The sequence below is a fragment of the Mustela lutreola genome, chromosome X (assembly GCF_030435805.1).
Source record: "Mustela lutreola isolate mMusLut2 chromosome X, mMusLut2.pri, whole genome shotgun sequence".
In the NCBI taxonomy this organism is placed as follows: Eukaryota; Metazoa; Chordata; class Mammalia; order Carnivora; family Mustelidae; genus Mustela; species Mustela lutreola.
This window is the reverse complement of record NC_081308.1, coordinates 117586582-117606012: the sequence shown is the minus strand read 5'-3', so window position 1 is coordinate 117606012 and position 19431 is coordinate 117586582. Positions and strand designations below refer to the sequence as shown.

Below are 19431 nucleotides of genomic sequence, written 5' to 3'. Positions count from 1 at the left end.
CTGCAGAGCGGGGAGCCTGCTTCCCCCTCTGCCTGCCGCTTTCCCTGCTTGCATGCTCTCACTCTCTCTCTCTCTGACAAATAAATAAAATCTAAAAAAAAATTATCAAGAATTAAAGAGAGATTGATAAATTAGTCAGCAGGACAAACCCTACCCAAGGCTTGTTTTCATATGCCTCAAGCTAAGAATAGCTTTAATATTTCTTTTTTTTTTTTTTTTTTAAATGTGACAGGGGCACCTGGGTGGCTCAGTGGGTTAAGCCTCTAGCTTCGGCTCAGGTCATGATCTCAGGGTCCCAGGATCGAGCCCAGCATCAAGCCCCACATTGGGCTCTCAGGGAGCCTGCTTCCCCCTACTCTCTGCCTGCCTCTCTGTCGACTTGTGATCTCTCCCTCTGTCAAATAAATAAATCTTTAAGAAAAATGAAGAATGTGACAATGGGGGACGACTGGGTGGCTCAGTGGGTTAAGCCCCTGCCTTCAGCTCAGGTCATGATCCTGGAGAGCTAGGATCGAGTCCTGCATCGGGCTCTCTGCTCAGCAGGGAACCTGCTTCCTCCTCTCTCTCTGCCTGCCTCTCTGCCTACTTGTGATCTCCGTTTGTCAAATGAATAAATAAAATCTTAAAAAAAAAGAATGTGACGATGGAAGGAAGGAAAGGAGGGAGGAAGAGAGAAAGAGAAGAAGGAAGAAAAAGAGAAACAATAAAAATGTTCGTCAGACAGAAACTACCTGGGACTTATAAAGCCTAAAATATTTATTACCTTTTACAGAAAAAGTTTGCTGACCACCCCTACAAATCATACAGACATTAAGAAATCATTAGGAAATACTATGAACAGCTGTTGTCAACAAGCTTGATAAGTTAGATGAAATAAATTCTCAAAAAAATATAAATAATCAAAACAGACACAAGATGAATCGGAACATTGAATGACTCTTTATCCATTAAATTAATTGAGTTTGCTATCAAAATACTTTCCACAGAGAAATTCTAGACCCAGAGAGTTTCCTAGTGAAACTATCAAGCCTTTGATGAAGGAATAACACCAAAGTTACAGAAACTTTTTCCAAAAGTAGAACAGGGACCATTTCCCAACTCACTTTTATGAAATTGGCATGACCCTAACCTAAAGCCTGATTTAAAAATAAAATCAGAAAAAAATTCTAGATCAACATCCTTCATGAGTATTACTGTAAAAATACTTGAAATACAAGCAAGTTGAAAATAGCAGTATATAAACGTGATAATACATCATTACCAGTAAGTTTTCTTCCAGAACTGCAAGATTGGTTTAACATCCTAAAATCAGTATAATTCACTGGATTAGAAGGATAAAAGAGAGAAGCCCAACGATTGCTTCAAGAGATACAGGAAAAAAAATTTTTTTCCCCACAAAATTCGGCAACCAATCACACTAAAATCTCTCAGCAAACTAGAAAGAGAAGGTAGTATACTCAATCAAATAAGGGGGATCTAAAAACAAAACAACAATTAAAAAACATGGCTAACATCACAGTAATTGTAAAATAGTGAATACTTTTTTCTGATATCAAGAACAAGACAAAGATGTCAATTTAACTACTTCAATTCAGCATTTTATTGGAGGCACTAATAGCAGAAATGAATAAAAATCAATAAGAAAGACATTAAACTGGGGCGCCTGGGTGGCTCAGTGGGTTAAGCCTCTGCCTTCGGCTCAGGTCATGATCCCAGGGTCCTGGGATCGAGCCCCGCATCGGGCTCTCTGCTCAGCGGGAAGCCTGCTTCCTCCTCTCTCTCTCTGCCTGCCTCTCTGCCTACTGCCTACTTGTGATCTCTCTCTCTGTCAAATAAATAAATAAAATCTTTAAAAAAAAAAAAAGAAAGACATTAAACTGTCTCTATTGCCAGATGACATTACAACTAACAGGTGAGATTAGCGAATTCATAGGATTCAATAGATGATGATACACAGATAGACAGACAGACATAGACATAGATCTAGACATAGACTATCAACTTTATTTTTTTATTTAACAAAAGACATGTGATTCTGCTCCACTTAAAACTTTAAAACATGCTGATACTATTCTTCTAAAAAATATTTATGTATTTATTTATCTGACAGAGAGAGGTCACGCGTAGGCAGAGAGGCAGGCGGGAGGAGGGGGAAGCAGGCTCCCTGTTGAGCAGAGAGCCCTTTGCAAGGCTCGAGCCCAGGACTCTGAGATCATGACCTGAGCTGAAGGCAGAGGCTTTAACCCACTGAGCCACCCAGGCGCCCCCATACTGATACTATTCTGCTTAAAACTACAAAACAAAGGGGCGCCTGCATGGCTCTGTCAGTTAAGTGTCCAACTCTTGATCTCAGCTGAGGTCTCGATCTCACCATGATGAATTCCAGCCTCACGTTGGGCTCCACACTGGGTGTAAATAAATAAATTTATTCCTAAATATTTTGTGTTTTCTGATGCTGTTGCAAATGGAATTTTTTTAATATAATTTTTTAATTATTTGCTGGAAGTATATAAAAATAAAGTTGATGGTCTAGGTCTCTCTCATCTAGGAGTAAGTATGCTTGTGATGAGCAGAGGGTGATGTATGGAAGTGTTGAATCATTACATTGTACACCTGAAACTAATATAACACCGTATGTTAACTAACTGGAATGAAAATAAAAACTTCAAATAATAAATAAATAAATAAGGTACAAAACATTGCTAAGGGACATTAAAATCAACCTGAGTATATGTTCCTGGATGAGAAGACTTAATAATGCTGAGAAATCAGTTCTCCCAAAATTAATCAATCTCAATCACTCTCAACACACTTCTTTTTGTACAAATTGATAAAGATGTTTGAAAATTCCTATGGACACGGGAAAGGTCTAGAATAACCAAAGCTATCTTGAAAAAGAACAAAGTTGAAGGACTCCCACTACCTGACTTCAAGGCTGTAGGAATCAACTGGGTGCCTGGGTGGCTCAGTTGGTTAAACATCTGCCTTCAGCTCAGGTCATGATCCCAGGGTCCTGAGATGGAGCCCCACGTTGGGCTCTCTGCTCAGTGAGAAGCCTGCTTCCCCCTCTCCCACTCCCCCTGCTTGTGTTCCCTCTTTTGCTATGTCTCTCTCTGTCAAATAAATAAATAAAATATTTTTTAAAAATGAAAAATAAAACTAATGTAGCATTGTGTGACAACTATACTTGTATTTAATTCATTTTTTTGAAGATTTCATTTATTATTTGTCAGAGAGCGAGACAGCACAAGCAGGGGGAGTGGCAAAGGGAGAGGGAGAAGCAGGCTCCCTGCTAAGTAAGGAGCCTGATGTGGGAGGCAGTCCCAGGACCCTGAGATCATGACCTGAGCTGAAGGTAGACGCTTAACTGACTGAGCTACCCAGGGGCCCTACACTTCAATTAAAAAAAAAAAAATGAAAAATCACTCCATGATCCACTTTATAGAACAGCATGATAGGTTCTTACAAACTTAAACCTACATCTTATGAGCCAGCAATCCCTTTCCTGAGTATTCATTCATGATATATGAAGACATATGTCTACACAGAGACTGTTACATCAATGTTCAGTATTTATCATTCATAATAGCCCAAAACTGGAAACAATCTGCTGTTCATGAACAGCAGACTAGATACACGATCTTTGGTATATCCGTACAATGGAATATTATTCAGCAATAAAAAAAGAATAAACTACAGAAACAGAAGAATGTACATATTTTACAATTCCACTTATATCAAGTTCTAGAACAGGCAAAACTCTGGTGGCAGGATACCAGAACAGTGATTGCTAGGGGAGGTGGTAGCTGCGGGGATTGACTAGGAAGGGGCAGGAGGGGGATTTTAGGGGTGACAATAACATTCTGTATCTTGATAGGGGTTTTAGTTACACAGACATATGCAACTGTTGGAATTCAGAAAACAGATCCTTAAAATTTGTGCATTTCCCCATATGTAAATTTTATAATTTTTTTAAACTATAAATTTTTTTTAAAAATGGTACCCTTCCCAATTGTTTTCTGCAGGGGTTGATGGCCTGTGGCCTGCCGAAGGCTGAGGTATTGTGGTGTGATGGAAAGGGCCCAGACTTTAAAGCCAGACAAACATAACTTCGAATCCTGACTCTGCCATTAGGCTGTCTGTCCTAGAGCAAGTTACTTAACTACTCTGTTTCCTTATCCACTCAGGTAGTAGCTCAGTGTCCTGACATGTAATAAGCACTCTAGAAGTGGTAGCTAACAATGAAGTAACATGTGAGATGATTTCGGGCCACAGGGGCCAAAGATGGTGTTGCTGAACACCTCACGGACACCATTCTGACCAAGCTGTTAGGCTTCTGAAGTTTCTATATGAATCTTCTCTGGGATATTTGTAGTTTCATAAGGTCCCCTAAAGACTAAAACCTTTAAAAAGTATCCCCTCTCTCTCCCAAGGAGTCAGTGAATGAAGACGTGTCTGATTGGTTCTTAGTTCCTGGAGGTAGACTTACCTCGGGGTCTGTGCCTTCTTCATAGGAGCGAATGGCGAATGCCATGCCTTCAAACATGTGGTCCACCCGCAGGATGGCCAATGCCAACCTGGCCACCGTCAGATTTGCTGTCCTCCCAGAAAACTCCATCTTGTGACCCACACGCTCGATTATCCTCAGAATTCTGCAAGGAACCACAGGGAGAGAAGAGCATCCCTATCACTGTAATAATATAAGACCCATACTCCTTGCGACATGTCCTCAATGTCAGATTTTTCCTTCCATTTTAATCACTGTCTTTATACTGTGGAAGGGACTATCAAATCAGAGCACTGGCTTTGGAGTCAACAGGCTGCGGTTTAAAGCTTAGCTCCTCTAATTTCTAACTGTGTGGGCAAATACGGTAATGTGGTTGAGCTTCTGTTTACTTACCTGCAACCCAGAGGGAAGCCTAGCACTCCTCTCGCAAGTGGTTCTCGAGATTAAATGACGTTGTTGTATGTAAAGCCAGATGCTGCATGGCGTCATAGGCCAAGAAATTTGGATCTATTCCATGTGTAACAGAAAGCCACTGAGGGGTTTTAAAGCAAGAGAATGACATGAGCTGATATGTGCGTGAAAAGATGTGGGAGGAGCCCAGTTAGGAGGTTACTGTAGAAGGTCAGTGGAGAGATAGGAGGCTGGGACATAGGTGACAGTGGGTTTGGGGATGGACGGAAGTAGATGGGTTTGAGGAGTATTTCAGGGATTAAAAACCGCATGTCCAGTGCCTCCTGCAAGACTTGGTTACTGACTGGCTGTGAAGTAGAGGGAGGTAGCTAGTATTATTCCCAAGCTTTTTGCTTCAGCAATGGGTGGGTGCATTTCATAGAACGTGGGGGAGCACCAGGGCTGGGAAAATAGAGTGGAGGTTCGGTTTGGGGCAACTATTTACTTGAAACTCTGCAACAATTCATTCGAATTTTGAATACGAATCTTGCAAAGCATCCCTCCGCAATGGGGACTTGTATGCGATGACCCCACTGCGTCATACTAATGCAGCTTTCCATGCATAGCTACCTGACCTTGACAATCTGGTGGCTGTAGGCAAAGGAATGAATAACAAATATTATAGATTTTACGAAATAACATATTTTATCAAAGCATTAGTACTTACTCGTTTCTCACTTCATGCAGATCAGATGCTGAATTGTTTTGTTTTTCCAAAACAGCATTGATTATTTGTAATATAATCTGGGTTAGATTCATACTTATCTCATCACATTGTGAAATATCAGATACTTTAGAAACAATAATCTTTGTTTCTTCTTCATCCAGAGGGGGGGATTCATTTATTAAATTTAAAACGTGCTCTGCGACATCATCTGCATTCTCTGGGGAAAGAAAATTGAAATAGAAAACCCGCATTATTTCCTTTGGGACCATGCTGGTCTGCTTCCTTCCCTTTCAAAAGTAAAGGCAGTCGGGGTGCCTGGGTGGCTCAGTGGGTTAAGCCTCTGCCTTTGGCCCAGGTCATGATCCCAGGGTTCTAGGATAAAGCCCCGAACTGGGCTCTCTGCTCAGCAGGGAGCCTGCTTCCTCCTCTCTCTCTGCCTGCCTCTCTGCCTACTTGTGGTCTCTGTCTGTCAAATAAATAAATAAAATCTTTAAAAAAAAAAAAGTTAAGGCAGTCAAATGCAAATATCTACACAGGCGGCAAAATTTACAGTAAAAAAAAAAAAAAATGCTGGACCTCAATTTCTACAATAGGCAGAGTCCCAGAAAATAGCACACAAGTCAAGTTTTTATTCATTAAATCCTTTTTAAAATACACCAGGGAAACCTTTTTGTCATTGAAGATTATCTTGCAATTAGATTCTAATTAAGTTAAGACTTTTGAGTATTGGATTGAGTTAAGTAGATCCCACCTGTACAAAAATATCTGCAAACACTCAGTCTGTGTTTTCCTAATCAAGGGTGGTAGTGATATTTTTCTGTCAAGAACCAGCAATCACAGAAAAAAAAAAGCAACTATGGACCATGTATAATAAGAAGCAATTTCATTTAGATTTTTTTTTAAGAGAAGAGGAACAATAGATATTAACTCGCCCACTTTTTTCTTCACTTTTTATTATGGAAATTTTCAAACATGCACAAAAGTAGAAAGACTAGTATAATGAATCCCCATATACCTCATGAATCACCGAGCTTCAACAAGTGTCAATGAAGAGCTAATCTTATTTTACTGACACTCTCACCCACCTTCCTGCAACCCCAGATTATTTTATTTTATTTTAAAGATTTTATTTACTTATTTAACAGACAGAGATCACAAGTAGGCAGAGAGGCAGGCAGAGAGAGAGAGAGAGGAGGGAGCAGGCTCCCCATTGAGCGGAGAGCCCAAGGTGGGGCTTGATCCCAGGACCCTGGGATCATGACCTGAGCCAAAGGCAGACACTTAACCCACTGAGACACCCAGGCGCCCCACTCCAGATTATTTTAAAGCAAATCCCAGACATATCATTTCATCCATAAATCCTTCAGTATGCATCTCTACAATGAAAGACCCCCGTTTGTCGTCACCACAGTGCCAGTATTTGTTAAAACAAATCCAACACAAATTAGATTTTAGTTCGATATAACCCACAGAAAGCTAAGCTCCTTGGGGTGCCCTCCCAGCTTAAAGCCCTCATATTTAAGTCCAGTAACTAAAATATAATGGAAAAAATATCGAGAAATACAATCTGTTGAGGAAAAAGTCCAGAGAGAGAGATTATATTCATAACTTAACCTGGTTTACATGACAAATAACCAAGTCTGTTTGGAAAAACAAAAGAAATTACCATAAACATCACCTGCCCCTCCAATCCCCCTCTCTTTCTCTCTCTCTCTGCAAACAATTCCCTGTCCTTGTCTACGTAAATTAAGCAATCTTAACTGAGATACTCTCAATTTTCCCACCCCTTCAACTATTACTTCAATCTGCCCAACAATGGCCTAGGAACTGAGGTGGAAGAAAGGGGGAGGTTGAACAAGGTTGTAATTACTTCTAAATTAATATTTTGTCCTTGGTACATCTGTCTTCTGGTCAGTTAAAGAAACTGAGAGAACAATAAGACAGGGGACAGAAGAAAAATATAGTGCTCTCATTCACAAGTCTTTCTATTGCTTTATTAAATTTTCAGGCTTTGCTGTAAATGGGATAGCCAGAGCTGCTGACCTGGAGTCATTCTTTGGGCCTTGGTGGTGTGACTTTACTTCCTGCAGTCCCTGCTGTCACAGGAGGAAAGTAAACAACAGGTGAATGGGAGAATAACTATAATGTGGAAAGTAATTGTAGACTTTCCAGCTAGAGTTATACGGTTTTTAAGTCAAACTCAGGACAAACTACACTCATTGTGTAAAAATTCTAAGTCCTTGAGGAAAAGCAATAAAAGGAATACCCCCTTATTCGTTGTAAAATATATAAATCCCCCATTGCTTGAAATAATCTGCCAATAATTGCAGCCATCAAGACAATTATCATATCTGTTATTGACTGAGCAATTCCTATGGGTCAGTATGGGCATTGTCTACAGCTGCGTAACAAACCACCCTTAACGTAACGGCTTCGAACAAGAATTCATTATTATCCCTCATGGTTCTGTGTGTTGACCGGTTTTAGCTGAGTGGTTCTGATTATGGCCTCTCATGTAGTTGTGCTCAAATGGCAGCTGGAACTGGAGTCATCTGAAGACTAGACTGGTCTGGAAGTCCAAGGGCTCGCTCACATGGCTGGCAGTTTATACACAGGCAACAGTCAAGTTGGGGCTGCTGTCCTCTGGGGGTCAGTCATTTGAGGCTATTCCCAGCACATGGTCTCTCCCAGTAGTTTAGGCTCAGCGGTATGTTGGATCCAGCCTGGTGTCAACTTGTCAGAATGAACTGTTAAATTTTCGGGAATTTTGTGAGCTGGTTGTTAAACATAGCCATTATTGAAAATTAAATTATATCAACTCTTAATCAAATAAATAATATTAAAAACAATGGTGATACCCATGATACCCAAGACTGATCAATTCCTAATGATTTTGTTACATCTTAATAATGTATGCTTTGGTGATTATTTATAGCTATGGTATCTGTGTATCTCTTACCAACTCATGTCCATCTCTTAACAACTCCATGTTGTAGTTTGTATCCAGCCATCAGGGGAGAATTACACCAAGGAAATCAGCAAGTGTGACAAAATTACCTTTTTTTTTTTTTTTTTTTTTTTGCAGAGCTAGTAGTTTAAACATTTTCCAGGCTCCTTATAGCATGCTGTCTGGGTTCCGAGAGGAAGAATCCCCACTGAGAGCATACAGAAAACAGAAGCAAAAATTTCCCGTCCTCTTAAAAGTTCATCCCATGATAGGCACAGAGTCACTGCTGCTGAATTCTACTGGGCTAAGTAGCGACAAGGCAGCCCTGATTCAACTTCTAATTGACAAGGAGGGAATAAATGGATGGTGGGCATTTTGGAGACAAGATACCACAAGGCATTTAGACATACATTCTCCAATTTCATTGTCGTGATAGCCCTGTGTGATGGGTACTGACATTATTCCCTTTATACAGATTAAGGAATTGTGCCATAGAGGTTCTAACCCAGCTTTTAATCCAGGCCTGTTTGAGTCCAAAGTTAGTGTTCTTTAATATCACTTTCTACTACAGCATCTGTGCCTTTGTCCCTTTTCTCCACTGTTTTGGGGTTGGAACCTCTGTGCTTTACAGGCCTTCTCCCTGACATCCTGGAAATTACATTGCTTTCTCTCTACCATCCATGATCCTGCCCAGGCCGTGGATGGACACACCCACGTGAAAAGTTCCAGTCAACTTCATTAGAGTGTGATGCATCTTCAGTGTTTTGGAGGTCACGAAGACGAGGCAAAGCAAAGAACCCACAGGCTTTTGAAATAAGGGTAATTTTTGAACCCTGCAATATTAAGGGGTTACATGAAGTGAGCATTTAACTGGAGGAACTGACAAGTTTTTCTCCAACCAAGATATCTAATGCTCATCAGCAAGATTGAAGGCTAAAGAAAAATTGTCTCAACGTGAATGCATTTTCTTTCCCTTACACTGTGCTCATTTTTCATCAAGCTAACTTATAAGAAGCATTGCTCTGAAGCTAATAAATTTGATAATTTATTTTCAGTTATATCCATTACAGCCACTGTGCAGCTCTTCTCATCCTCCATGGATTTTTTTTAAACAAAGTGATTTCTGACAGTTAATTTTCTAAAAATCCTAACTCAGTGCAATGCTTCTCTTGTTGTTAAGGTTGTTTAACTTTTTCTCCTATGGAGAAAATTCTATTATCGTGTCTAAGAAAAATGTGTCACTCAGAGGAGGGAGGTCAGCATGAAACACAGACCTCTGTAACTCGCTGTCCACTTGCTTCAAGCTACAACCCTCCCTAGTGTACTGACTTATGATTTTGGATCCAGAAACCATCAGACCTGTGCTTACTTTTCTAATTCTTCTAGATATTCCTTGGCAAGGATCTCAAATTTCCATCTTCTGCAAGGAAGACAAGTTTGAGGAGTTCACTGCCTCAAGGTAATTCCCTAGCTGTCCTGGAAGGCAATGGAATGCCTGCACCTCAGTTTTCAACTAGTCATCATGGTGCGGGGAGATGGGGGGGGCATTCATATGGTAGAGTTACACATGACAAGGTGTGTAAAGGCTGAGAGTTGATGAGGGAAACTTAGGCACACTTTCAAAACACGATAAGTTAGGTAGGACTTTAAGAATAGACTGAAAGGAGGGGTTGGGGGAAAATTCACCAAGAGCAACCTCAATTACACTGGTCAAAGTTAGCAAAAACAACAATTCACAATCCCTGGTGGTTGATGAGAGCTCTTCCAACCAATTGACAGGCAATTTAATCAACAAAATCTATGGAAACTTGGTCAATACAGTGGGAGGTCATGGCATTTGAGCTAGGGACTGGCCCCATCTCCCAGAGCTCTGCCTTATGGAAAAATTGCTCTACTGGGCTAGGTAGCTGAGTGGTAGTTACCATCTCCCCCAGTTCCCAGAGGTAGAAGAACTATTCTGAGTGGATTTGAGAGCCAGTGGACCTTGGAAGTTCCCAAATTTCTGGCTCCGGTCTGTGGAAGGTCCCTCCCGGTCAGTGGCAGCTCCTAAATGCCAGTGGTAAGTGCCCCTTCCCCTCAAATTCACACACAGCCCCTGCTCCATAGGGAAGACTCTGGTGAAGCATCTTGTGAAGGACACATTCATCACTCTACCCTCTCCCGAGCTCTTGCCCTATAGGACAGATATATTTTCATAGAGAAGGGTGAGGAAAAGCCTCAAAAACTGGCAATACTCTGTCCCAGTAAAGGGGATAGACTATAATGCGATCAAACTATGGAGCAATTTATGTCACAAGGTTTTGTCAAGAACAACAGAGCCGTCAACTAGCAATTCGGAGGCTAACAGCTGGGTGTGATACCAAGACAGGCACGCCATCCAGAAGCTCGGCAAGGAGATCAGAGAAAGAAACAGTGAGAACCTCGCTAGAACCACAGTCATCCTGATCGTCAGAGAGAATTAGTCCAAGCCCAAGCCTGCATCTCCTAAGGAGAAGCATCAGAAGATCTACACTGCAGGGACAATAGGCTTCACTGAACTAGTTTAACCAATGGTATCTTGGACAGAAATTTTTTTTGAAAAGGCAATTCCAAAATTCATTAGAAACACACACACACACACACACACACAAACCAAATAGCCAAATCAATCTTGAGAAAGCAGAACAAAGAAATCACACTCCTTGATATCAAAATATAAAACAAAGCTACAGTAATCAAAACAGACCTATAAACCAATGGAACAGAATAGAGAGCCCAGAAACAAATCCATACATGCACCATTAACAGATCTTCAGTAAGAGCACAAAGAACACACAATGGGAAAAGCATAATCTCTTCCATAAATGGTGTTGCGAAAACTGAAAATTCAAATGCCAAAGAATGAAATTGGCCCTCCTGTTACACCATACACAAAAATCAACTCAAAATTATTCTAGACTTATATGCAAGACCTGAAACTCAAAAACCCCTAGAAGAGACCATAATGGAAAATCTTCATGACCTTGATCCTGACAACAATTTCATGGATATGACACCAAAGGCACAGGCAACAGAAACAAGAATAAACAAGCGGGACTACATCAAATAAAAAGTGTCTCACAACAAGGGAAATAATCAATCAACAGACTGAAAGGCGAACTTACTAAAAAATATTTGCAAACCATATGTTTGATAAGGAGTTCATCTCCAAAATATACAAAGAATTTCTGTAACTGATGGGGCACCTGCTGGCTTAGTCAGTAGAGCATAGGTCATGAGTTCAAGCCCCACATTGGGCATGGAGCCTACTTTAAAATAAAAGGATAAACCTGGAGAGCATGATGCTAAGTGAAATAAGCCAGACACAGAAAAACAAATACTGCATGATCTCACTTACCTGGGGAATCTAACATAATCCAACTCACAAAAGCACAGAGTGGAATGGTACTTGCCAAGGGCCAGGGGTAGGGGAAATGGAGAGTTGCTAATCAACAGGGATAAAGTTTCAGTTAAGCAAGATGAATAAGTTCTGGTGGTCAGCCATACCACATTGTATTTTTTAAAAAAGATTTTTTTAATTTATTCATTTATTTGAGAGAGAGAGAGAGAGAGAGAGAGAGAGCATGAGAAGGGAGAGATCAGAAGGAGAAACAGACTCCCCCGCTGAGCAGGGAGCCGGATGCGGGACTCGAACCTAGGACTCCAGGATCATGACCTGAGCCAAAGGCAGATGCTTAACAAACTGAGCCATCCAGGCACCCCAACATTGTACTTTATTTTTATTTTTTTCAACATTGTACTTTAAAAATATGTCAAGAGGATGGGCCTCATGTTAAATGTTCTTACTACAACAAAATAAAATTAAAAGAAGAAAGAAAGTAGATTAGAGGTTTCCAGGGGCTGTGGGAGGGGTTAATGAGAGTGCCTGCTAATGTGTATGGGGCTTCTCTTTGGAGAGATCAAAATCAAAATGTTCTGGAACTAGTTGACAGTTGCGCAATCTAGTGAATACACTAAAAACCTTGGAATTATACCCAGGAAGTGGGTAAAATGTTATGCTCTGTGAATATCTTCATAAGAAAATTTTTAAGCCACAATGAGATATCCATTTCTGCTCATCAAATCACCAAAGACCCAGAAGTCTGATAGCATGCTGCATTGATAAAAGTACTCCAAAAGAGGTGCTTTCTTACCTTCAAGTGGGAGTATGCACTGCTCCAAGCAAGCCTTGCAGAAAGCCTTTTGACACCATCAAAAGGACGACTGACCCAGAAATTCTACTTTTAGAAATTTATGCTTCGAGTATATCCTACTTATGCAAAATGACATATGTACAGTCTCCATTGCAGCAGTTTGGTAAAGATAAAATGTTATTAACAGCATAAATGCCCACCCACAGGAAGCAGGTTAAAGAAATAAATTGTGGCACATCCACGCAGTATAATATAATGTAGTGATAAAAAACATGAGAAAGCTCTTCGTATACTAAACTGATCATTTCTGTAATATACTGACAGAAGAAAAAAGCAAGGTGCAGAGTGGTATGGATAGCATACACTTTGTGTACTAGGAGGAAGAAAGAATATATGTGTATATGTATATGTACCTGTATGATATGTATGTGTGTGTGTGTGAATTTCCTAATAAAGACATGAAATATCTCTGTGGATATTTATTGAATGGCTGGGGTCAGCAGTGGGAAGATGTTTCACTGTATTTCCTTTTTGGTTTTGCAATATTGAACTACATAAAGAATTACCTATTAAAACTGTTTTTTAAAAATATTTTATTTAGGGGTGCCTAGATGGCTCAGTGGGTTAAGCCTCTGCCTTCAGCTCAGGTCATGATCCCAGGGTCCTGGAGTCGAGGCCAGCATCAGCCTCTCTGCTCAGCGGTGAGCCTGCTTCCCCCTCTCACTCTCTGCCTGCCTCTCTGCCTACTTGTGATCTCTGTCAAATAAATAAATAAAATCTTTTAAAAATTTATTTATTCATTTATTTATTTATTTGAGTGCGAGAGAGAGAGAGCAGGAAAGTGACGGAGGGAGAGGGAGGAACCTCCAGCAGACTCTGAGCTGAGCACAGAGCCAGAAGCGGGGCTGGATCCCACAACTCTGAGATCATGACGTGAGCCGAAACCAAGAGTTAGACACTTAGCTGACTGAGCCACGCAGGTGCCCCGAAATTGTTTTTTGTAAATATTTATTTATTTATTATTTGAAATAGAGAGTGTATGTGGGAGTGAGCAGGGGAAGGGGCAGAGGGAGAGGCAGAGAGAGAGTCTTAAGCAGACTCCCCCATGAGCACGGAGCTGAACTTGGGCTTGAGCCCATGACTCTGAAATCATGACCTCAGCCAAAACCAAGAGTCAGACTTTTAACTGAGTCCTCCAGAGGTCCCCCTGTTAAAACTGTTTTAAGATGAAAAATAGTGGGGCACCTGGGTGGTGGCTCCGTTGTTAAGCATCTGCCTTCAGCTCAGGTCATGACCACAAGGTCCTGGGATCACGCTCTGGGTCGGGATCCCTGCTCAATGGGGAGCCTGCTTCTCTGTCTTCCTCTGCCCCTCAACCTGCTCATTCTCTCTCTTTAGAATAAATAAATAAAATCTTTTTTAAAAATTATAAAATAAAAGCACTAGAAAGCAAAAAACACTGACGGTCCCACCTTAGCATGCCCCACTCCCACCTCCACCAACATTAACTTCCTAGTTCCTGAAATTGGATCGTTGTAAGGTAAGATTTTCCTACATGAGTCTTGCCTGTACCCTTTCATCTCAGGTCAAGCAGACCAACTAAGCAAGGTTCCATTATGTCATTAATGTGTACAGAACAGTCTTACTTACCATCACTGATAGTAATGTTAGCAAGATCCACAATCTTATCAGGGAGTCCTTGAAGCAGTTTGCATTGTTTCAACTTTGGCTTTTCCCACTGAGATTTGCCAGTATGGATACTGATTGAGCTGAAAAAGAGAGGGGGGAGGGAGGGGCAAAAAGCTTTCTCATTGGAAGACGAGGCCAGAAAAGTCTCAGAGCAAACAAAGGAACACAATGTAGCCGGGGCATGCCTCCCTCTACCCACTCCCAGCCTCTGGGCTCAGATAGCAAAGGTGGGAGCCCCGTGGAAGAACACTTTGCACTTGGGGAACAAGGGAATGGGGGGTTCCAATGCAGGAGGTGTAAAAAGGCAAGAGAGTATGAGATGAAGTCTGGCAATGTTCTCAAGGAGGACATGTTGGCCCTTGGCCATGGCTGCTTACCCTCACTTTCCCTTCGAATCCCCATTTTAAGAGGAAATTCCTGATAGAATTTGGTCCCTAGCTCCGCACAGCATTTCCTGAAGGCAGTGAGCATAGCATCCTCTGTAGCTCATCGGCCTCCAACATCCACCCTCCCCTATGCCTCATCCAACTCAGTCGAGTGCATTTCATGATGAGCGAGCACATTTACTGAGCACCCCGGACGTGCCAGGACGACTGACACGAGATGCAGACAAATAGGGCGGGGTCCGGGAGAAAGGCCCCTCCCACCCCGAAACAGAGCAGATAACACGGGTGGAGAGCGAGACACAGGGAGGTACCCACTGGGGTCCACAAGAGCGAAAGGCCGTTTTTGGCTGGCATGCTTGGTAAACAGAAGGCCTGTGGGCCTTGAGCTCCGCATTTAAGGGTTTGGACTTCATACTTGAGGCAATGTGGAACCAGAGTGGGGGAAGGGAAGGGGACTGCTCTAAGAGCAGATGAGGGATGATAGCAAGGATCTGCACCAGGGTCATGCTGTAGGGATGGAAAGGTAAGGTTACATTCGAGCTCTGACTGTGATCACAAAACCAGCATGATTTGCTGACTGATTAGATGTATGAAGAGAGTAGGACCCAGTCCAAGATATTGCCTTCCAGCAGAGAGCTTTTAAGCCTCTGTCAAAACCTGCTGCCCTTCTGGTCTGCCTACTTAAGGTAATGGCATAAACCATTAACAGCAGAGAGTCAGAGAAGAGGGACTGATGATTTAAAGAAGGAAAATGATAAGGCAACAATAGAAGGGTGATTTAGTAAATTATTATGGCCCATCAACGAGGTAGCTTCTAAGGCAATTTTTCGAAATGGTCATTAAGAAGAAGAACATAAAACATGGAAAAATGTTTGATCAACTATTGAGTGAAAAGGTAAATCCCATTATTGAGATGAGGACAGTGATTACCACTACATAAAACTACATAAAACTTAAAGGCACACAGGAAACAGGGAGATGTAAAAAATACGCCAACCTAAAACCAGCGGTGGGGAGGGATTGTATTTTTCTCTTTTGTCTCCTTGAACATCTTTTCAGAATGCTCTCATGTTAACTGTGCATGCTGAAGTAGGTCCAAAGGGCGAGAGAAGGGCAGGGTAGAGGGGTAATAACAACTTGGCCAATACGTACCAGATTCTAGTAGCGCTGCCATGCCTGTTTTTTATGCATCTAATTTGGGCTGTCTCAGTAGGGTTGGTTAAGAGCCACTTATAGGTCCCTTTGTATTTAGAGACTGTTTCCTGGGCTTCGCACCTTCCTGGCTCTATGGAGAAAATGTATGCATAAGGCACTTAAAAGAGTCATGAGCATATCCATTATGACCCATCATTATTTCCCGACACGTAAACACTAGCCAATAAAAGAGGAAACTTTTTCTACCAGGCCATTTAAATCAGGCTTCACTGAAAGTACATGAAATACTGTCTGTTTTTTTTTTTTTTTTTTTTTTTAGTAAGCCTCCTGGGAAAAACTCACACTTAGTCCGTTTCATTAAAACCACAAGCTGACAGGACTGTTTTTTTGGTCTCAGTTTTTAAAAATGTTACATCTGCCTTGATAAAAGGTCAAGCCACACACACAAAAGTTTAGATGTCCTCACCTGCCAGCTGCCCTCCTTCTGAGACTCCCCCATGGTCAATGACAGGAAACCAAAGGCTGACTTCTCCTTCTGGATGGTTCCTCCCTTCCTAATGGACTCTGGGGTGGGTTTGGTTTTAGTAAACTCAAAGCATCTGCCATCGCCAGTATTAGACACAGGAGCTCTGCTCTGTTGGTGGTGCCAAAGGCAAGGTTTTGTTGCCAAGTGTGGTCACATTAATGGAGAAGTGACCTGGGCTAAGTGTGTATGATAAGTTCCCAGGTTCTACTGACCACCCACTGGGTCCGTGACCCTGATTCCGGAAATCTTTCCTTCATGTGTTGATACAGTGGCCGGGAGGAGTGGAGAGCCAGGAGAATCCCAGCTTCCTCTGAAGGCAGCCATCATCAGTGCCATTTGCACGGAGGGCTCTCCCTGTGGCTTCTGTACTTCTCTGCCTCCCATCTCACTGTTGCTAGCAATCACAGCCTGCCCTCTGCTACCTGATCACTTTGTTGCCAAGGACCGTGTGTTCTAATTGCCTCTGCATGTCATCTGGCTTAGCCCGTTGTTTTTACCGTAGTCCACTGGCAGCCACGGCAAGGGGATGGAGTAATCCAATAGCCTTTCTCTTTACCATTAAAGGAAAGAGATGCCCGTTAGAAAACTTCTGGACTGTACCCAGATCATTTTCTCAGTTGACTGGCCTGGCTGTATCAATCCATAAATCAGTAAGCCTCTATTGGGCAATTATTGTGTGGAATGAGGAACTCCCCAGGCCTCTGGGTATTTATGCAAGAGAGACAGTCCCCCCACTCCGCTGATGTCCTGGCCACTGCTGATACCCAGAGCGGACCGATGGTCTCCAGGAACCCCTCTGTGTTTTTCATAAGCTCTAACAGGTGGAAAGGGCAAGTGAGCACTGAGGATGTGGAAAGGAACATGAAGACACCTCCTCTCCCTCCAGATCTCAGGATGTCTTACTGCGCATGCGTTATGAGCTCTCTAAAAAAGGGGAGTGAATGGGGCGCCTGGGTGGCTCAGTCGTTAAGCCTCTGCCTTCGGCTCAGGTCAGGATCTGGGATCGAGCCAGGATCCTGGGATCGAGCTCCATATTAGGCTCCATGCTCAGCGGGAAGACTGCTATTCCCTCTCCCTCTCCCCGCTGCTTGTGTTCCCTCTCTCGCTGTGTCTCTCTGTCAAATACATAAATAAAATCTTTAAAAATAAATAAATACAAAGGGGGACTGAATGTGTATGGAATACCCCTGCCCCCAATTACCTAGTTTTTTCACCGCAACGTGTTCAGATTTTACTAATAACGTCAGTTGACCCTTGGTGAAGTTTCCATGGGTGAGGTTGCCCTGTATTTTACTTTTGATTCTGTTAATCAGCTCGGAGGCTGCTAACGAAGAGCTGGCCTTCAGGATGGTCTGACAAAGATAGCTAAAAAGCAGAGCAAAAAAGAACGATGTTGCATTTATGTCAACAAAGTGCAACCTGCACACGGTGTTGAAATTCCACACACGTGATTTAACTGGGAGTCTATCAATATCAAACATTTTACATCTATCAACAGGCAAATCTTAAGAAATGATGGAAGACAGCATATTGAAATCTGATAAATTTTCTCGTACGCAGAACAAACAACTCATAACCCATTTTCTCTCTCTCTCTTTTTAAGATTTTACTTATTTATTTATTTGACAGAGAGAGACACAGCAAGGGAAGGGACACAAGCAGAGGAGTGGGAGAGGGAGAAGCAGGCTTCCTGCTAAGCAGGAAGCCCGAGGCAGGGACCCTGGGATCATGACCTGAGCCAAAGGCAGATACCCAACGACTAAGCCATGCAGGCACCCCTCAAAACCCATTTTCAAAAGAACAGTCAGCAACAGTTGCATTATATTAAAATCAATGAAGGGTGCCTGGGTGGCTCAGTGGATTAAGTGGTTAAGCATCTGACTCTTGGCTTTGGCTCTGGTCATTGATTTTAGGGTCACAGGATTAATCCCTGAGTCTGTCCGCACTCAGTGAGGAGTCTTCTCAATCCCTCTGCCCCTCCCCCCTCAAATAAATAAATAAATCTTTAAAAAATGAAATAAACAAAATAAAATAAAATGAACCAGCCATGTGTTCTCTAGGAGCTTGTACTAATTAATAGAGAAGATGGAGTACTCAGAATTTATAACTTTGGAGAAAACCTTTTATCCTTCTGGTCTCCAATTTATCCATCATTAGTGCAAGAAGGCAAATGGCACATGTTCAATTAGTCTCTAAAGATGTGTTCTGCAGAAGGCCTATTTCTATAATAGAATAATAATGGAGATAATGGTGGTGATAGTAGCTAACATTTGTAGCACTCTCGCTCCTTGTATTTTGACTAATTTTACCTTCACAACAGCCTCATAAGTAGAGCTATTACGGTCCCCATTCCACATACGAGGGAGCTGAGACTTATCCAAGGTCACAAATACCTAGTACATCCCTAGAATATTCTGTCCACTCAAATATACGTTCCAAAAGAATGGCTGTTCTTGACCTCAACGGCTGGAGCGATGTCCTCAGGTGTTCCAGTCATCTCATTACAGAGCATCCTTAAGCTTAGGGGCACCTGGATGGTTGGTTGGTTCAGTTGGTTAAGCGGCTGACTGGCTCAGCTCACGATCCTGGGATCAAGCCCCAGGTCCCGCTCCCCGCTGAGTGGGAAGTCTGCTTTTCCCACTCCCTCTGTCCCTCTTGCCCTGCTCGTGTCCTCTTTCTCTCTCAAATAAACAAAATCTTAAAAAAAAAAAAAAGAGTCACAAGCTTACCTAGATATTTTCTCCATTTCTATTTGCCAGTACGTCTTTTTGAAGCACGCATTTCCTAGGTTTCATACGGCTGTTGAAAGTTAGATGTGCCTGTGCTAACTCAAAATTTCTTTGTCCAACCCACGCCACTGATCCACAGTAAGCAGGGTCCCTGCTCACCCTGCCCTTCCATGAGGTGCCCGTCTTTTCCCAGCTCTCATTTT

General features: G+C 42.1%; 1 protein-coding gene across 1 annotated transcript in view; it reads right to left on the bottom strand.

The window, feature by feature from the left end:
* The window catches only part of ADGRG4 (adhesion G protein-coupled receptor G4), a 96696-nt gene that overhangs the window by 36895 nt on the left and 40370 nt on the right, over positions 1-19431 (bottom strand). The window contains 5 exon segments of the mRNA XM_059156850.1: positions 4490-4652; positions 5625-5841; positions 14394-14512; positions 15971-16103; positions 17701-17864. Of these exon segments, the coding sequence (XP_059012833.1) occupies positions 4490-4652; positions 5625-5841; positions 14394-14512; positions 15971-16103; positions 17701-17864 (796 nt within the window).